Source organism: Primulina eburnea, chromosome 18 (assembly GCF_022965805.1).
Source record: "Primulina eburnea isolate SZY01 chromosome 18, ASM2296580v1, whole genome shotgun sequence".
Classification (NCBI taxonomy): domain Eukaryota; kingdom Viridiplantae; phylum Streptophyta; class Magnoliopsida; order Lamiales; family Gesneriaceae; genus Primulina; species Primulina eburnea.
The window spans coordinates 32828764-32850613 of NC_133118.1; the positions used below are offsets into that span (position 1 = coordinate 32828764).

General features: G+C 36.6%; 1 protein-coding gene and 2 long non-coding RNA genes across 3 annotated transcripts; all 3 read right to left on the reverse strand.

Annotated features, from left to right (window-relative positions):
- LOC140819984 (uncharacterized) lies at positions 1 to 1599 on the reverse strand. Its single transcript, XR_012115325.1, has 3 exons — positions 1510 to 1599; positions 700 to 983; positions 1 to 596 (listed from the first exon to the last, which is right to left on the reverse strand). It is a non-coding gene; the product is annotated as an uncharacterized lncRNA (long non-coding RNA).
- Positions 1600 to 4632: 3033 nt separating this feature from the next.
- Positions 4633 to 5103, reverse strand: LOC140819290 (uncharacterized). The gene has a single exon (XM_073179296.1). It carries the CDS (start codon positions 5101 to 5103, stop codon positions 4633 to 4635), a length of 471 nt encoding a protein of 156 aa, XP_073035397.1.
- Positions 5104 to 5976: 873 nt separating this feature from the next.
- LOC140819935 (uncharacterized) lies at positions 5977 to 8354 on the reverse strand. The gene is made up of 3 exons (XR_012115314.1): positions 8228 to 8354; positions 7642 to 7701; positions 5977 to 6998 (listed from the first exon to the last, which is right to left on the reverse strand). It is a non-coding gene; the product is annotated as an uncharacterized lncRNA (long non-coding RNA).
- Between the last annotated feature and the right edge of the window lie 13496 nt (positions 8355 to 21850).

Below are 21850 nucleotides of genomic sequence, written 5' to 3' on the forward strand. Positions count from 1 at the left end.
TGGCGCCCCAAACCTCGCCCCGTAATCATACAACATGTGACGTCATATGCATAAAAAAATTTCTTTTCGACGACGTCATAATATAATGCATATACGACAAAATAGTGCAATCACCACACTATCTACGTCAATACAGCAGAAACAGTATAATAAATACACACATACAACTCAAGTAAGACAATAAGCTATATTGTCTCTATCTACTATCAACTACAGGACTGTTTAACTAGACACACCTAGTCCTTCACCTCTATACTGTCTCACTGTATAGTCCTGTAACCTGTCCAACAGAAACAGCCCCAAAGGGTGAGCATACACAACAATCATCATCGTAATACATAACAGTTATATTAACAACAACATAAGATATAACTGAAATGATAACAGAAATACCCCCTTTGCCGTTTCTGGACAATCAACCATTAACAACCTCAACAACATCACACTGCAACAATAACATCGACGATATGTCGCACCCCAACTCCGGCGACAGCAATATCACCGAACGAACAACAACATCGACGATACGTCGCACCCCAACACCGGCGACAGCAATATCGTCGAACGAATAACATCAACGATACGTCGCACCCCAACTCCGGCGACAGCAATATCGTCGAACGAACAACAACATCGACGATACGTCGCACCCCAACACCGGCGAAAGCAATATCGTCGAACGAATAACATCAACGATACGTCGCACCCCAACTCCGGCGACAACAATATCGTTGAACGAACAACATCAACGTGACAACATCAACGAGACGTCTCCCAACAACGATAGTCAACAATATCAACAATAATAAACAACAACAAATATAATATTAAATCACCCAATTCCGGTGATTTATCATCGTTCAACGCAATAGTATTCATCAATACTAAACAATAACAACATATGCTCGTACGTCAACACGTACCTGATAATCGAGTATATATATAATCTGGCTATTTCTTTGATCTCGAGGCTTGTGATGTATCTAAATAATTCAACAATAATTATCAGATCATTGTCACCGTATCAACACAGTTATAACAGCCTCAATATCTAACATCAAATAGCCCAACAACAATTAATTCAACAAAATATAAAACTCGATTATAAATTCGTATCATTCAACAATTTAATAATCTGGTGTATTTAATTCACAATACTACCATCAAATACACCCTAATTAATTAACTTCAAATAATAGGCTATTTTACAACATCCGTCAAATTACGAAAACTTTATATCAACGTGTAGCCTATACTTCGTAGACCCCAAATATATAATCAGAATTAATAACAACTGACAAACAACTCTCCAATCTCAATCCAAACATTAAAAATCCCTAATTATAATAAATTAGGAATAATTCAAAATAACACCACTATAATTTTCTCTACTTCGTTAAAATCATACACTATTCAACAATCTTCAATTTCAGTATGATTTAACAATTTATCGGATTTATTCCAGAAATCAACGAATTTCAAACATTACCAAAACTATAAAATTTATACCTCAAATCGAAGACCTCGTGTCAACGATTCCAAAACTGAAGTCGGTTCGTCGATTGAATAAATTGATAAGTCACAAGATCAAAAAGAAAATCAAAATCCTTATCTCCTCTTTTCTCTCTCACCTCTCCGTAAACTCACTGTCAAAAAGAATGAAATTCATTCATTCTCGAACAAATTTTTCAAATTTATCCTTATTTTTTTTTTTACTTTTTTTTAATATTATATTATATTATATTAATAAAATAATATAATATAATATATAATATTTAACATTTTAACACTGATATATCCCTTTGGACCAGTCAAACGATCTAATTTTCCAAAACTCAAAACATGAAACTTATATATCTTTGAGCCTTCTACGTTATATCCAAATCTCAAATCATTTGGACTTCATATGACCAAGATATGTCATATTTTCCTCTTTAAAAATTATTAATTATTTAGTAATCTCATATTACTAAATCAACAACTTGTGATATTTATTTCAGGCATTACATTTCTACCCCCCTTAAATGAATTTCGACCCCGAAATTAATCAACAACAGTAATAACATGCATAAATAAAGATACGTCATACCATCAGAATAAGTAGGGGTAGAGCTCCCTCATATGCCGCTCTGTCTCCCAAGTGGCCTCTTCGACACCTCTATGCTCCCACTGAACCTTCACCATCGGTATAAGCTTACTACGAAGCTTCCGTTCAAATCGATCCAAAATACAAACTGGTCTCTCAACATAAGACACATCAGGATCTAACTGAACCTCAGAAATATCCAACACATGTGAAGGATCCGTCTCATACTTCCGCAACATCGACACATGAAACACATCATGAATACCTCATAAAGATGGAGGTAGAGCCAATCGATAAGCCAACGTGCCTATCCGCTGTAATATCTCATATGGGCCAACATACCTCGGTGCCAACTTTCCTTTCATACCAAATCGCACTGTGCTACGAAAAGGAGAAACTTTCAAAAATACTCGATCGCCCTGCTGAAACTCTAAGGGTCTCCGTCTTTTATTTGTATAGGCGGCCTGTCTATCTTGAGCTGCTTTCAATCGCTGCTGTATCAATTTTACTTTTTGTTCCATCTCATGAATCATATCAGGACCGGTAACTGCAGCTATATCAACATCATCCCAGTATAACGGAGATCTACAACGTCTCCCATACAATGCCTCAAATGGAGTCATCTGAATACTACTCTGATAACTATTGTTATACGCAAACTCTACCAATGGAATAGATGACTGCCAACCAGATTTAAAATCTATACCATAAGAACGCAACATATCATCCAGCGTCTGAATAGTACGCTAAGTCTGGCCATCTGTCTGAGGATGATAAGCTGTACTCAACCTCAACTCTGTCCCCATCGCAGTCTGCAATCCTTCCCAAAAATGAGAAGTAAATCGAGGATCTCTATCAGAAATAATAGACACTGGAATCCCATGTAATCGTACAATCTCTCGTATATACAACTGTGCCATCGTCAAGTACGTACTACTCATGCTATAGGGTATAAAATGTGCAACTTTCGTCATTCGATCAACAATCACCCAAATAGCATCAATAGTTCCAGTGCTTCTTGGCAAATGAGTCACAAAATCCATCGATATGTGCTCCCATTTCCAAGTCGGTACTTATAAACTCCTCAATTCACCTCCCGGCCTTCTCCTCTCAGCTTTGATCTGTTGACAATTGAGACATCGACGTACAAAATCAATTACATCATGTTTCATTCCCTTCCACCAAAACTGAGAGCGTAGATCCTTATACATCTTCTTGCCACCAGGGTGGATAGAATATCGACTACAATGTGCACGCCGCAACAGGCCCTGGCGCAACTCTGATATATCAGAAACTACCCATCTATCATTCATCCTCAAACTGCCATCATCAGCCACTCTAAAACGAGTATCTTGTTTCTGAGACACTAACTCCCTCCATCGCTGAACTCTCTCGTCTGTCATATCCTCTGCAGTACAACTCACTTTACGGTTCAATGCATCAGCTGTAAGATTGGCTCGACCAGGATGATATTCAATCTCACAATCATAATCTTTCAGCAAATCTAGCCATCGTCTCTGTCTCATATTCAACTCGGTCTGTGTAAACAGAAATCTCAAGCTCTTATGATCAGTATAAATCGTAAACGAGGTACCATATAAATAGTGTCGCCATATCTTCAAGGCAAAGATAATGGCTGCTAACTCCAAGTCATGCACGGGGTACCTTGTTTCGTGTGGTTTCAGCTGTCTTGAGGCATATGCCACAACATGTCGATCCTGCATCAAAACACATCCAAACCATGTAATGATGCATCAGTATAAACAACAAACCTCTCGTTTTCTGTAGGGATTGATAACACCGGTGCAGTCGTCAGTCGGTGCTTCAACTCCTGAAAACTCCTCTCACATGCTTCAAACCACTGAAGTCGCACACCTTTCTGAGTCAATTGTGTCAAAGGCCTAGCAATCTTTGAAAATCCCTCGATAAATCGACGATAATAACCTGCTAAACCCAAGAAACTACGGATCTCTGGTACAGATGTAGGTGCGGACCACTGTAACACGGCTTCGACCTTCGTTGGATCAACAGAAATCCCATCTCTCGATATAACATGACCCAAGAAGACCACTCGATCCAACCAAAACTCACACTTACTGAGTTTGGCATACAACTGTCTATCTCGCAACACCTGTAACACTGAACGCAAGTGCCCTGCATGCTCAGCCTCACTCCTGGAATATATCAATATATCATCAATAAACACAATAACAAACTGATCGAGATAAGGCTGAAATACCCTATTCATCAACCTCATGAACACAGCTGGAGCATTCGTCAACCCAAACGGCATAACAAAAACTCATAATGTCCATATCTGGTCCTGAATGCTGTTTTCTGAATATCCTCCTCTCTATCTCGTATCTGATGATATCTTGACCTCAAATCAATCTTCGAATATACCGAGTTTCTCTGTAACTGATCAAAAAATCATCAATATGAGGGAGGGGATATTTATTCTTAATCGTTACCTTATTCAGCTGTCGATAGTCAATACAAAGCCGGATCGTTCCGCCTTTCTTTCTCACAAATAAGACTGGTGCACCCTAAGGCGATACACTAGGGCGAATGTATCCCTTGTCCAGCAAGTCCTGCAACTGGGCTTTCAACTCTCTCAACTCTGCTGGTGTCATTCTGTAAGGAGTACGAGAAATAGGGGAAGTACCTGGCATCAATTCGATCCCAAACTCCACCTCACGGACTGGTGGGAAGCCTGGAATCTCATCAGGAAATACATCGGCAAACTCAGCAACTATAGGTATGTCCTCTATTCCCACCTCCTTCTTCTTCTCTGTCACATCTACAGCATAAATAAGATAACCCTCATGTCCATGCTCCAATAACCGAGACATCCGGATAGCAGATACCAACGGAACACGGGGACGAGAACCCTTCCCATAAAATGTCCAACGCTCTTTCTCGTCTGTATAAAAATATACCACCCGCTGATAACAATCAACTGTCGCACAATATCTCCTCAGCACATTAATTCCCACAATACAATCAAAATCAGTCATCTCTAGAATAATCATATCAGATCTCAGCTCATAGCCCTCATAAGAAATAATACCATCTGATATCATAGATACAACTGATATATCAACTCCAGAAGGTGTCGAAACAGAAAGAGGCATAGACAATGGAGACAAGCGCATATGATGCTCAACCACAAACCTCTTCTATATAAATGTATGCGAGGCACCAGTATCAATAAGAATATAAGCAGGATAAGAACATAAATAACACTTATCCGCTATCATCTTCTCTCGTGCCTCCTCTGCCTGCTCTCGTGTCAAAGCATACACATGTGCCTGAGGCGGACCAGCTCCCTGCATACGTGGCTGTCCTCCAGAAGGTCGTGGTGTAAACTGACGAGGCTGTCGTCCTCCTCTCTCTGAGGATCTACCTCTAGCACTCCTAGGCTCTCGCTGCCCCTCACGACTAGGACACTGTCTCGCCAGATGACCAACACCGCCACACTCAAAACATGTGATCTCGGTCTGTGTACAATCTCTGATCAGATGAGGTCCCCCACAACGAAAACATCTCACTGCTCTGGACTCTCCTCTCTGCCCCTGAACAGACTGAGAACTGCCCCCACGACTCTCAGCACGTCGTGAATCAAATCGACGCTTCCCAGATGATGCTGAAGAAGAAGATGAACCCTTCTGATATTTAAAAGACTGTCCCTGAGGTCGCAATGACTCCCTAGTCGGCTCTGATAATCGTCCCTGAGCCCCATACTCCTGCATAAATAACTCAGCCATCTCAGCCCTCGTCACTGCATCCTCAAATGATACCGGGTTGTTTGATTGCACACGATCAAATAACTCTAACTTCAACCTTTTCAAGAAATGCCTCATTTTAGCATGAACATTCGTAGCAATATGTGGCACATATTTCAGCAATGCAGAATACCGAGACTCATACTCAGCAACAGACATACTACCCCGTCTCAAATCCTCGAATTCTCTCTCTTTCTTCTGTCTGGCTGCTATAGAAAAATATTTATCAAGAAAACGAGATCGAAACACATCCCAATCAACAGTACGGCCCTGAGCTCTCAATCCGGCCTCAGTCGTCTGCCACCACAACAGTACATTCCTCGAAAGCTGAAATGTAGCCAATCGTAACCAAGCAGACCTAGCACACGGAGCGGTCACAAATATCTGCTCTATCCTTTCAATCCACTCCTCTGCTCGCTCACCAGTCTCAGAACTATCAAATCTCGGCGGAAAATAACTGCTGAACTGTGCCAAAGTCAATTCACCAGGTAATAAAGGCTGATCTGCAGGTGCATGTCCCATAGGAGGAGGTGGCAATTGATTCATCTGTCCAAACCCACTGTCAACCTCTTCTGTTTCCTCGTGTGGATGTACCTGTTCTCTAGCTGCCATCACTGGAAATCAAATTGTTAATCATAACATTTAACAATTACAATCCAGTAATCATCATCACACCTTTCGCACGAAAACACACGCAACTAAAGAACAATCAATCATATCGAGAAATCATCAATAACAAGTCAAATGCACAGACACATGCAGATATTATCGTCATCCAACTCCCTCATCACAAACCCAACTCCTAACCATCCCAGACATCTAACATATGCTCTGATACCACCAAATGCGGCGCCCCAAACCTCGCCACGTAATCATACAACATGTGACGTCATATGCATCAAAAAATTTCTTTTCGACGACGTCATAATATAATGCATATACGACAAAATAGTGCAATCACCACACTATCTACGTCAATGCAGCAGAAACAGTATAATAAATACACACATACAACTCAAGTAAGACAATAAGCTATACTGTCTCTATCTACTATCAACTACAGGACTGTTTAACTAGACACACCTAGTCCTTCACCTCTATCCTATCTCACAGTATAGTCCTGTAACCTGTCCAACAAAAACAGCCCCAAAGGGTGAGCATACACAACAATCATCATCGTAATACATAACAGTTATATTAACAACAACATAAGATATAACTGAAATGATAACAGAAATACCCCCTTTGCCGTTTCTGGACAATCAACCATCAACAACCTCAACAACATCACACTGCAACAATAACATCGACGATACGTCGCACCCCAACTCCGGCGACAGCAATATCGTCGAACGAACAACAACATCGACGATACGTCGCACTCCAACACCGGCGACAGCAATATCGTCGAACGAATAACATCAACGATACGTCGCACCCCAACTCCGGCGACAGCAATATCGTCGAACGAACAACAACATCGACGATACGTCGCACCCCAACACCGGTGACAGCAATATCGTCGAACGAATAACATCAACGATACGTCGCACCCCAACTCCGGCGACAGTAATATCGTTGAACGAACAACATCAACGTGACAACATCAACGAGACGTCTCCCAACAACGATAGTCAACAATATCAACAATAATAAACAACAACAAATATAATATTAAATCACCCAATTCCGGTGATTTATCACCGTTCAACGCAATAGTATTCATCAATACTAAACAATAACAACATATGCTCGTACGTCAACGCGTACCTGATAATCGAGTATATATATAATCTGGCTATTTCTTTGATCCCGAGGCTTGTGATGTATCTAAATAATTCAACAATAATTATCAGATCATTGTCACCGTATCAACACAGTTATAACAGCCTCAATATCTAACATCAAATAGCCCAACAACAATTAATTCAACAAAATATAAAACTCGATTATAAATTCGTATCGTTCAACAATTTAATAATCTGGTATATTTAATTCACAATACTACCATCAAATACACCCTAATTAATTAACTTCAAATAATAGGCTATTTTACAACATCCGTCAAATTACGAAAAATTTATATCAACGTGTAGCCTATACTTCGTAGACCTCGAATATATAATCAGAATTAATAACAACTGACAAACAACTCTCCAATCTCAATCTAAACATTAAAAATCCCTAATTATAATAAATTAGGAATAATTCAAAATAACACCACTATAATCTTCTCTACTTCGTTAAAATCATACACTATTCAACAATCTTCAATTTCAGTATGATTTAACAATTTATCGGATTTATTCCAAAAATCAACGAATTTCAAACATTACCTAAACTATAAAATTTATACCTCAAATCGAAGACCTCGTGTCAACGATTCCAAAACTGAAGTCGGTTCGTCGATTGGATAAACCGATAAGTCACAAGATCAAAAAGAAAATCAAAATCCTTATCTCCTCTTTTCTCTCTCACCTCTCCGTAAACTCACAGTCAAAAGAATGAAATTCATTCATTCTCGAACAAATTTTTCAAATTTATCCTTATTTTATTTTTTTTACTTTTTTTTAATATTATATTATATTATATTAATAAAATAATATAATATAATATATAATATTTAACATTTTAACACTGATATATCCCTTTGGACCAGTCAAACGATCTAATTTTCCAAAACTCAAAACATGAAACTTTTATATCTTTGAGCCTTCTACGTTATATCCAAATCTCAAATCATTTGGACTTCATATGTCCAAGATATGTCATATTTTCCTCTTTAAAAATTATTAATTATTTAGTAATCTCATATTACTAAATCAACAACTTGTGATATTTATTTATTTCAGGCATTACAATTCAAGAGCTGCAATCTCTCCAGAGTGATGGAATAGTTGCCACAGATGAACAAAAGGCAACTGAGATCAAATATAAGCGGCGCCCCTTCGTCGTTCATACTTCAGACCTTGTCACCGATGAAGGTCTCTACTACTTGATGCTCATGAAGGAGTATAGAATTCTAGACAAGATTGCCTTTTCAGAAAGCTTTAGAAAACTGCCTCCGATGAGATGTCCCTTTGGTTGTCTCTTTGGCAAGATGCAGTAGATAGGGAATTGAATCGTGTAATAGCAGCTAGATATTATCAATAAAATTTATATTTTTGTTCATTACTATTCATTATTTTTGATGCTTTATTATTCTGCATTCAAACTGGTAACAACTGAATAATCAACTGGTAATAACTGAATAACAACAAGAATATATAATAATGCAAATAATATTAAGATAAATCAATTAAGTCAAGAATATTGCGAAAGTAAGAAAACTTAGTCTCGGGAAGTGGTTTGGTGAAGATGTCAGCTGCTTGTGGTTCGGTTGATATGTACTCCAGTCTGATTTCCTTCTTGAGAGCATGATCTCTGATGAAGTGATGTTTGACATCAATATGTTTGGTCCTTGAATGGAGAACTAGATTGTAGTGGAAGTTGTTATGGATGTTTGCTTCTTGCTGAACCATGTGATCAGTCTGTCTCTTAGAAACTGACATGATCCACTGGTGCTTTTTCGATCAAGTTACATCCTGCATAATCTGCATCTGAATATCCAATTAAATTGAAATATGAGTCCTTAGCATACCATAAGCCCACATTTTGTGTGCTTTTAAGATATTTCAGTATTTGTTTGACACCTGAGAAATGTGATTGTTTAGGATTAGCTTGAAATCTAGCACACATGCAAACAACAAATACAATATCAGCACGACTAGCAGTTAGGTAAAATAAAAAACCTATTAAACCTCTGTAAAGTGCCGTCTCAACTGATATTTCCACTTCATCTTTATCTAATTTAATAGATGAACTCATGGGAGTATTTGCAGCTGAACATGTCTCCATGTCAAATTTTTTAAGCAATTCTTTCGTATATTTAGTTTGACTGATAAATGTAGCAGTTTCCAGTTGCTTCACTTGCAGACCAAGAAAGAACGTCAGCTCACCCATCATGCTCATCTAAAATTTATCATGCATTAACTTGGCAAATTTATCGCATAATTTGGGTTAGATGATCCAAAAATAATATCAGCAACATAAATTTGCATAAGTAAAATATGATCATTCTTTGAAAATTTGAACAAAGTCTTATCAAATGTTCCAACAATAAAATCATGATCATTTAAAATTTTGATAAAGTCTCATACCAAGCTCTGGGAGCTTGTTTAAGACCATACAAAACTTTGTTCAAGTTATAAACATGATGAGGAAAAGATTGATTTACAAAACCTGGTTGTTGTTCAACATACACTTCTTTCTGCAACTGACCATTCATGAATATACTCTTGACATCCATTTGGTATATTTTGAAGTCTTTAAAGGAGGCATAGGCGAGGAATATTCGGATTGATTCCAGTCATGCAACCGGTGCATATGTCTTGTCGTAATCGATTCTTTCTTCTTGCCTATATCTTTGTGCGACCACTCTCGCTTTGTTGCACACAACTGAACCATATTCGTTCAGTTTGTTTCTGTAGACCCACTTTGTACCTATAATTGTTTTAGAAACTGGTCTTGGATCTAAAGTCTAGACATTGTTATGGGTAAACTGATTTAGCTCTTTTTGCATTGCATTTATCCAGTTAGGATCAGCTAGATCTTCGTAAGTTTTCTTGGGTTCAATTTGAGAAACAATTTCTGAATGAACAAATAAATTAAACATTTGGTTTCTAAATCTTACCGGATCAGATGGATTACCTATCACCAGTTCTTGTGGATGTGATTTCTTTCATCTGTAGTTGGGATTTGTCGGATCGACTTCAGCAACTGGTTCAATTTGTTCAGTTGCTACGGTTTTAGTTGGCATTTGGATATCATCGTGTTGTTGCACCAACTGATTGTTCGGAACAATTTCTTATTCAACCGTTTGATCCACTATTTCTGGTTTTGGTGTTTTCGATTGGTGTGAACTTCTTCTTCGCTATCATCCTCCAAATTGATTTTTGTAAAGCGATCAATTAGCTCAACTGAATCAGTTGGCTTACTAGTTAGTGCAGATTCATCAAATATGATATGAATTGATTTTTCTACATTCAAAGTATATTTATTAAACACTCTATAAGCTTTACTAACTGATGAAAAACCCATAAATATTCCTTCTGCAGATTTTGCATCAAAAGTTTTCAAATGATTTTTGTCATTATCGTGAATAAAACATCTACAGCCAAATATTCTGAAGTAAGACACCACACTTTTCTTCCCATGCCAGATCTCATATGGTGTTTTCAAATAATTTTTATTAATCGTTGATTTGTTCTGAGTTTAACAAGCAGTTTTTACTGCTTCTGCCCAAAATCTTTGAGATATACTAGAATCATCAAGCATTATTCAAGCTGCTTCTTTAAGCGTACAGTTTGTTCTCTCAACAACACTATTTTGCTGAGGTATTCTAGCTGCTGAGAACTCATGCTTAATTCCAATATTTTCTAAAAATTGACAAAGATTTTGATTGACAAATTCAGTCCCTCGATCAGACCTTATTACATCAATTCCATCTGATTTTATGAGTGAAACAATTCATTTTGTTAAATTTCTTGTTATCTACTGTTTCTACTTTATGCATAAAAATCAGAAGATAGTAATTAGTAGTTACGACAAATAAATTAAACCAAGAACATTACGAAAATAAGAAAACTTATTCTCAGGAAGAGGTTTTGTAATGATATCTGCTGCTTGTTGATCAGTAGGGACATATTCCAGACAAATGTCCTTCTTCTGCACATGATCTCTAATAAAATGGTGTCTGATGTCAATGTGATTCGTTCTGGAAAGAAGTACTAGATTGTGTGTAATTGTTATGGCACTGGTATTGTCACAGAATATAGGTGATTCAGAGTCTTGAACTCCATAGTCCTTAAGTTGTTGTTGCATCCACAGTAATTGAGAGCATCAAGATATTCTGCTTCTGCAGTAGACGTGGCTATGGAAGTCTGCTTTTTACTGGACCAGGCGACCAACCTATCACCAAGAAATTGACAAAAACCACTGGTGCTTTTTCTTTCCAGTTTGCAACCTGCATAGTCAGCATCTGGATATCCAATAAGATTGAAAGAGGAATCCTTGGGATACCATAGGCAGACATTTTGAGTACACTTTAAATATTTCAGAATTATTTTAGCAGCAATAAAATGTGATTGCTTAGGGTTAGACTGAAATCTCGCACAAATACAAATAACAAACATAATATCAGGTCTACTGGTAATAAGATATAACAATGAGCCAATAAGACCACGATTCTGAGTTACCTCTACTGAAATTCCATTTTCATCTTTATTAAGTTTAGTAGATGAACTCATTGGCCTTGAAGCAACATAGCATGTTTTCATGCCAAATTTTTTCAGTAGTTCTTTTGTGTACTTAGCCTGATTTATGAAGATTCTTATATCGAGTTGCTTAATCTGCAGTCGTAGGAAGAAGGTCAATTCTCCCATCATGCTCATTTCGAATTGTTCCTGCATTATCTTAGCAAACTTTTCACATAATTTGGGGTTAGTTGACCCAAAGATAATGTCATTAACATAAAATCTGTACTGATAGAATGTGCTTATTTTTAACTAATGTGAATAATGTCTTGTCTACGGTGTAGATGGTGAAATTATGATTGATAAGAAATTGTGAAAGAGCGTCATACCAAGCCCTAGGTGCCTGTTTCAAACCATACAAGGTTTTGTGTAATTTAAAAACATTATGCTGTAATAAATGATCAATAAAACATAGGGGTTGTTCAACATAAACTTTTTCTAGCAATAGACCATCTAGGAAGGCACTTTTTACATCCATCTGATAAACGTTGAAGTTCTTGAAGCAGCAAAGGCTAAGAATATTCTGATTGCTTCAAGCCTTGCTACTGGTGCATAGGTCTCATCATAATCTATTCCTTTTTCTTGTCTGAAAACTTGAGCCACCAGTCTTGCTTTACTTCTAGCAATAGTACCATCTTCATTTAGTTTATTTCTAAATACCCACCGAGTTCCAGTAACTGCTTGATGAGATGGTGTAGGTACAAGAAACCACACTTCATTTCTTCTAAATTGATTCAGCTCTTCTTGCATAGTTTCAATCCAACTGGGATCCAAAAGAGCTTCTTCAATCTTCTTTGGTTCATCCTGAGAAATAAAAGTAGAATGCATATATTCATTTATCATTTGCCTTCTGGTTCTTAATGGAGCTGCTGAATTTCCAATGGAAAGTGTGATTTTCTCTAAACAAAAGGGTTTAGAGGGATTTCTTCCTGATTCAATGGATTTGGATCATGCTCAGGTAAAGCCGTAGTAAGTTTTGGAATGTCAGCTGTTGGTTCTGGTACATCCTATGTCTGTACAACTGGTTCTACCATAGGAATGTCTGGTTCTGGATTTTGAGCATCTTTGACACTTGGTTCTGCATCATCTTCACTATCCAGTTCCAGATGAATTCTGTCTAATTTGTTATATAGATTTGACAAGTTAGAAATTTCAAGACCACTGCTATCTTCATCAAAGACAACATGAATAGATTCTTCAACATTAAGAGTTCTATTATTGAAAATTCTATATGTTTTTCTTAATGTTGAATATCCAAGAAAAAGTCCAGCATCTGATTTTGAGTCAAATGCTGATAAATAATTTTTACAATTATTATGCACAAAGCATCTGCAACCAAACACATGAAGATATGATACATTAGGCCTACTCCCTTTCCATATCTCATATGGAGTCTGATTATGCCTCTTGTTAATCATGGTTCTGTTTTGTGTGTAACACGCGGTGTTGAATGCTTCTGCCCAGAAGCACTGAGAGATGTCTGCATCTGCTAGCATTGTTCTAGCAACTTCTTTAAGAGTTTTGTTTCTCCTCTTAGATACTCCATTTTGCTGAGGCTTTCTGACAACTGGATATTCATTATGAATACCTTGTTCATGTAAGTATAACTCAAGACTTTTGTGAGTAAATTCAGTGCTCCGATCACTTCTGATTTTAATGTCAGAAACTGATTTTTCATTTTGAATCTTTTTCAGAAGCTTGATCTGAAGACCACTGATTTGATGTTTTCCAGCAAGAAAGATTACCCAAGTAAATCTAGAAAAGTCATCAACAACAACAAGAGTGTATTTCATTCTTCCTAAGCTCATGATAAGGTATGGACCAAACAAGCCCATATGCAATAATTCCAAAAATCTCGACGTTGATTTACTACCTTTATTCTTAAAACTAAATCTTACTTGTTAGCCAAGTTGACATGCAGAACATACATGATTCTTAATGAAACTAATATTAGGTAGACCATCAACTATATTATGCTTCTTGAGATTATTGATTGACTTGAAGTTAAGATGATTCAATCTCTTGCGCCATAACCAATGTTTATCACTTAGGGATGCAACTAAACATGTAGGAACATTAACATGATCTTTGTTCCATGATACTTTGTAAGTGTTGCCTTCTCTTTTTCTGGTTAAGACTATAGACTCATTAGCATCTTTAACTGTGCATGTGTGCTTCTGAAAAGCTACTGAGTAACCATTATCACACAGTTGACTAATACTGATTAAATTGTAACATATATTTTCAATTAAGAACACATCATTTATAGTGATATTACTATGGATAATCTTACCATTACCCATGATTTTACCTTTTGAGTTATCCACAAAATTTATCTTTGGTCCATTACAACTCATTATTTATGAGAGTAGACTCTTTTGTCCAGTCATATGTCTGGAATATCCACTATCCAGATACCATGTAGAGCTTCTTATCTTGGCTTTCCTATCATGTACCTGCAAGCACAAATTTTAGTAACTGGTACCCAATCTATTTGGGTCCGAGCCTTATCAGTCCTTTAGGAAACCACATTTGTACAATCTTAGGTGATCTTGTACTTCGAGTATCCCCAGAGGTGCGTGCAACAGAAGTTCTAAATATGTTATTTCTAACAAAATGCATTTTAGGATGTTGTTCTTACCTTCTGTTTTTATTGTCTGGTCTGTATCTCTTCTAAACTAGTCTACAATTATAGTACTGGTAGTTTCTAACCTTTACAGAAGGTTGTCATCCTGAGTTGAATCCTCTACTAGATACAGCACTCTGATGGACTCTACTCTTAGGTTCAAAGTAACCCAGACCATAATGTTTACTTCTGTTCGTCTGGTTTACAAACATTTCAATTTGAACAGTCGGTACTTCAGGTTCTTGTACCACACTGGATTTAACAAAGTGAATGTATTTCCCTTTTCACATATACAGTTTTGGCTTTGTACTTGTTTCAGAAGCGTTTTAATTATTACTGATTTCGAGACCACTCTTGTCTCCAGATTGCTTCTGTAATTCTTGCATCTTCTCTAATGAAAAAAAAGACTTATTCCATGCATTTACCAGTACCGATAGCTTCTGATTTTCAGACATCGTTGTCTAGTAATCTGCATTTACTCCGTCATTCTCAGTTCTTAATTTACTTATCTCAACTTTAGATCACTGCAGCCGTTTTATTGCAAGCAAGTAAACTTACTGATTTGATCTTCCAAGTTTTGATTTTCAATTTTAACTTTCTCGGAACTGAGAAAATTTTGAGTACTCTTCTACCATATCATGCAATGCTTTCACTAAATCATTTTGTGTAAATTCATCAGAATCAAAATCAAATACCTCTCCAGATGCCGAGGCTGATTCAGTTCTTCTTCATCACTTTCGCTGGAATGGTCATCTGAGTCAGAAGACTCAGAACTAGACTCCGCCTATTTAGATTTACTTTCTTCAGCAATCATTGTTTTGCGGTCTCTTCTAGATTTCTTATCATCCCGCTTGTACTCCTTCTTCTTTTGGTCATCCTTCTTAGGTTTCGGTAAATCAATGTCCAAATTTTCCACAGTTGAAACATTCCATATCACCAGGTGGTGAATCCTTCTTAAAGTTTCGGTTTGGATTTTTGTATGCTCGGTTATTCTTCTTCATGAATAGTGAAAATTTCTTCACAAATAGGGACATTGCATTATTGCTGATTTGTTCAGCAGTCTTGTCAGATGTGCTTTCAATGGCAATTGGCAGGAGCAGGTGATACATTTGGAACAAATGTAGCAGTAGCTGCAAGAGCCTTGGTAGGTAGATTCAACAAGGGCTCTTATCCACTTCTTACTTCCAATTCAAACTCATAAGCTTTTAAATCTGCAAACAAGTCATGTAGCTCCAACTTGTTTAGATCTTTTGAAACTCTCATTGTCATTCTCTTGACATCCCATTCCCTGGTAAAGCTCTCATCACCTTGAGTGCCACTTCTCTATTGCCATGTTCCTTTCCAAAAACTGCTAATTCATTTACTAAGCTGCTAAATCGCTCATCAAACTCGCTTAGAGTTTCTCCAGCTTTCAACTTGAGATTTTCGAACTTTTGCATTTCCATAGATAGTCTAGCCATTTATTTCACAAATTTGGATGAGTTTCTCCCAAATCTCTTTTTTTGTAGGACATATTTTGATTTTGCTGAAGGTATTCTTGTCAATTGTTTTGTAGAGAATACCCTTCGCAACATTTTCTAGATTTGCTCTCTTTTTGTCCTTGCTTGTCCATTCACTTCTTCGCTTTTCAAGCATTTGTGGTGCACCTTCAGTAACATCAATAGCTGTATTAGGCTTTAGAATTTTCAAGGGACCATTTTTTATGACAAACCACATATCATCGTCTTGGGCTGCAAGATGAGCTTGCATCTTGATCTTCCAATCATCGAAATCCTCTTTTGAGAACATATGGACTTTCCTGAAATGTGTCATTTCTGTTGTAGATTTTCAGAACAAGAATAACACGCTATTATACCACTTGTTGGGCATCGATATAGAGTTTAGAGGGGGTTGAATAAACTCGTTCTTTTGTTGGACATTTTTGCAAAGGTGCTAAAATACTGTTAGAGATTATATCTTATCTTGTTCAAATATATTTCCAGCAGATCACAATAACTTATGCGGAAACGATCTGATGGTTTGAGGTGAAAACAATAAAAAAGTAGGCAGTAGACAATAGTTGTAGTTCGAAGATGAAATCTTCTACGTCTCCCATTCTTCTGTTTCCAGAAGGTATCTGTTGGAACATTTCATATTCGCAATCTTAATTTTGATGTGTACAAAACTTTTTTGTTTTTAATAATCTACCTTAGTGTGTAGATAACTAAAATAATCAGTTACCAGCCAAAACTGAAGCTGTCGAAGACGCCAACTGAAAGCATCAAATGATCAACCAAACTAGACCAGTTCAACTGATGTGTCGTAAATGAGTTCAACTGATTGTTCAGTTGATAGATGGTTCAGTAGGAGAACCTCAGAAGCCCGGCCAGCTGAATGAGTGTTCAACTGATGAAGAGCCCAACTGAAGATCAGTTCAACTGAACAAGAGTGAAATCAGTTCAACTGACGAGTCAACTGATTTCACCAGCCTAACTAAAGACCAAATCAACTGACCAGTTCAGAATATCAGTTTGGAGTAATCAGTTGCAGATCAAGAGAAGCTGAACTAAGTGAAATCCAGCTGTGTGCAAAGGTACAAAAACATTTGTCCAGTCAAAGGACAATAATGGACGTTGCATCAGAGCTTAAAGACAAAATTGTTCTAGAAAGAACAAGAAAAATTTCGAAGAACTAATTCAAAATGCAACGGATACAATAATTGAGTCTCACTGTAATATCAAACATCACGCCTATAAATAGAGGGTGAAGATCAGTGGAGACATACAACACAAGAGAGAAAAGAAAAGGGCACGCTTCAAAGTCATATCAGCTTAAGAAAAAAGCATTCAACCAAGTCGAGGGAACACTTAAACGTGTTATCAGCTTTAGATTAGAAGCATATTTCCCTCAATGTGTGAGAACACTTTCGGGTAGTTTTCAGAGATCAGTTCTCTCACACACACACACACACACACCACCACTCAAATACAGTCTTGCACAAAGACATTAAACTTGTGTATGTAGTCTTTCTCACATAAACATTAAAGAAATGTTGACTAGAAGATGCTGCCTTCAGTCTAGTCTAGGAGTTCAGCTAGGCATTGGGTAAGTCCTATGCTGGGTGGGTTTTGTACAACTATTTGTATCGATCAAAGTCTTCTAGTGAATCCTACCCGAGGTAGTAGAATGGTGATGTAGGAGAAGTTGAAATCTCCAAATTAGGGGTGGGCAATCGGGTCGGATTTTCGGGTTCCACCGACCCGAACCCGATCGGATGCAATTTTCGCGTAAATTATGGTAAATAGTCGGGTTCGGTAACTACCCGAACCCGACTATATTTTAGTCGGATCGGGTTCGGGTATAGAGTTGATACCCGAATTACCCTATCGGATACCCGATTGTTTATTTAAAAAAAATATCTGGGCTTATAAATTAATAATGACCGGTCCAGATCAATTTAATAAATTGGAAAGGCCAAAGTCCAAAGGCCAATATTATAATTCTACGTTTCAGAATTCAAAAATCCAAAGGCCAAAGCACCACGCGAGACTTCTACTTAGAACGAGGGTTTGCGCGAGACTGCTACTTAGAACGAGGATAACGAATTCGAATTACATCGCTATTTCTTGGAGACCTGTTGAAATCGACACTGGATTTGCTCGAATCTTGGCTTCGGTCGGTGTTTTAGAGTTGCTGGTATCGCTCAAATCTTGTTCACTACATGTTTGCTGAATTTCCTGTATGATACATTTATGTTGCAAAGTGAAAACAATTGCATTTTGGATTTATTTGGGAAGAATATATATAATATATATGATTTGTTTTTTTAGATCATATATTAATTTGGATTCGAAGCTTTAACTCTCCACCACCACTGCCATGTAGATCATATTAATAGATCATATATTAATTTTAAATCATTTATTAATTACGGTTAGTCCCACTCTCCACCACCATTGCCATGTAGCCGAGTGTCCTAGTTTCCCTAGTACTCATGTCATTTGGATTCTAGGCTTCAAGTCGAGCAACCCCAAAACCAGCTATATATACGATTTGTTTTTTATAGATCATATATTAATTGTGTGTCTTGTCCAGTAGCATGTTTTCTTGTCCAGTAGCATGTTTTTTTCTGTTGTTTCTTGTCCAGTGGCATGTTTTCTTGTTTTTTCTTGTCCAGTAACTTGTTTTCTTTCTTGATGTCATTGTGTTGCTGTCATTACTCATTGTAGTCGCTTACAATTTTATTTCTTGTTTGATGTAGCGATGTATTGAATCTTGTGGGCTACAATCCAGAACCAGAAAGTGCAAATATTCTACTAATAATTTATCAATACATGGAATTTGGAGGAATATCTGAAAATCTTTCTTCGCCAAACATACAACCACAAAGTGACTTATACAAAGAGGTTAGTATGAACATTGATGATAAGGTTGATGACAAGGATGATAAATTATGTGATTCCAAAAAACGTACTCGGACGGTTGTGTCTAGGTCACAATGGTGGGAACACTTTGAAAGGTTTTTTTTTGTGAAAATAAGAATGTTCAAAAAGGTAGATGCAAATATTGTTATAGAGATATTAAAGCTGATCCAAAAGTTCATGGAACTAAACCCCTTAAAAACCATTATGAATCATGCAACAAGAAACCACATGAGGTTGAAACAAATCAAAATAGACTTTCGTTTCAATAAATTCATAAAAGTGATAAAGATGCCTCTCTTGTTAACTGGAGATTTGAGCAACAAAAAGTTAGAGATGCATTGTGTAACATGTTGATTGTGGATGAACTCACATTCAAGACTGTTGACAACCCTCGTTTTAGGCATTTTTTGTCTGTTGCATGTCCAATGTTTGATATTCCATCATGAAGGACAATCACAAGAGAAATTTACAAGTCCAATTTGAGTGAAAAGGCGAAATTACAGCAATTCATAAAGGATAATTGTCAAAATATGTGCATTACCATAGATACATGGACATCTATTCAGAAAGTTAACTACACGTGTCTTACTGCTCATTTTGTTGATGCAAATTGGAACTTACATAAAAAGATTTTGAACTTTTGCCCAATATCTGGTCATTAAGGTGAAGAAATAGAAAAATGTATCGAGAGATGTTTACTTGATTGGCGTATAGGTACAATTTTTTCTATCACCGTGTATAATGCATCTTCGAATGATGGGAAAAATGTTTATTTGCAGAAGAAATTTGATAATTGGGGAAACAATATTTTGGGTGGGAAATATGTTCATGTAAGGTGTATTGCACATATTATTAATCTCATCGTGCAGGATGGTTTGAAAGGAAATGATGAGAATGTAGCTATTTCGCGTGTTAGGGGAGCTGTTAGGTACATACATAGTTCTCCAGCCAGGTACAAAAAATTTCAAGAGTGTGTTCAGCTTGAAAAAATAGAAACAAATAAGTTGTTGACTCTTGATGTGCCCACCAGATGGAACTCAACATACTTAATGTTAGAGTCGAAAATATGTCATAAAAGATCATTTGATGCGTATGATTAAGTCGATCTTGCTTTCCGAATTGATCTTTCAAAAAAGCCATACGATGGGGTTCCAAATGAGCATGATTGGGAAAGATCCAAGCTCTTGCTGAAATTTTTGAAACATTTTTATAAACTCACTTTGCGTATTTCTGGTTCTTTGTATGTTACATCGAACATTATGTTTCATGAAATTAGTGAGGTTGACTTGCTTCTTAAGCAATGGTTGGAGAGTGCTGACTTTGAACTAAGTTTGATGGCAAAAAAAATAAAAGAAAAGTATGATAAGTATTGGGGATCAACTGAGAAAATGAATATGATTTTATATTATGCTGTGATCCTTTATCCACGACATAAGTTGGAGTTTGTTGAATTTTCTTTTGATAGAATGTATGCCAGTGTTGGGAAAAATGAGACCATGAAAGGACAAGTGAGATTTGGCCTTTACGAGTTGTTTGATGATTATAAACTAAGGCATTCCAATAAACTTCCCGACACTTCTAAAAGTTTATGCTCTTCATCAAATAGTTCCACCCTTGGCTTGCAAGATATGTCTAAGAAACGATTGTGTGAGGCAGATGATGAGTCTGAAATGGCTATTAGATTGTCGTTGAAGCAAGAGTTCAAAATGTATAAGAGTGGAGGAAAAGGTGAAGTAGTAAAGTCTGAGTTGGAGAAATATTTGGTTGAAGATGTTGAGGAGGAAAAAAAGAACTTTAATATATTGCAATGGTGGAAAGATAATAGTCCCAGGTTTCCCATTCTTTCTCGAATGGCTTGAGATATATTGGCAATTCCAATTTCCACTGTTGCTTCAAAAGCTGCATTTAGCACCGGAGGGCGTGTACTTGATGCATTTAGGAGTTCTTTATAGCCCAAGATAGTTCAATCTCTCATTTGTGCTCAAGACTGGTTTCGATGTGATTCAAAACCAATTAATATGGAGGAAGATTTGTATGATGTTGAAATGATTGACATATTTTAATTTAATTTTATTTACTTTAGATATATCTCAACATCTCGAAGTACTAACATTTTATTTTCTTTGTTTATTTTGCAGAATTGACAAAATTGGGTGTTGATACATCTATTATTGATGTTTGATTATCATAACTAATTAAACGGTAAAGGTGAAAAAAATATAATCAATTCAAGGTTGGAAGTTTATGCATGTGAATCTTTTCATTATTTATATTATGGTTTTTGTTTCATGCATTGATGAAAAATATGAATTGTTGGTACACTTTATTTTTGTTTTATGATGTTTATTTTTTTGTTAATAAATTTACATCTTTATGTAGGTGATGAAACTTTCCAGATGATATTTTGAAAGTCAAACAAGAAGTTGATTCTGATATTTTTTTTTTGTGAAGCTCAAAGTTGGATTTCAATAGTTTATGCTCGATTTGAAGATTTGATAATTATAATACTCATTCTAAGTTTTGAGATAAATATTTGTTGTGTAACTTTTGTAGACATTCACGAGACAATATTATTTTGATAAGCTTATTTTCTCGTC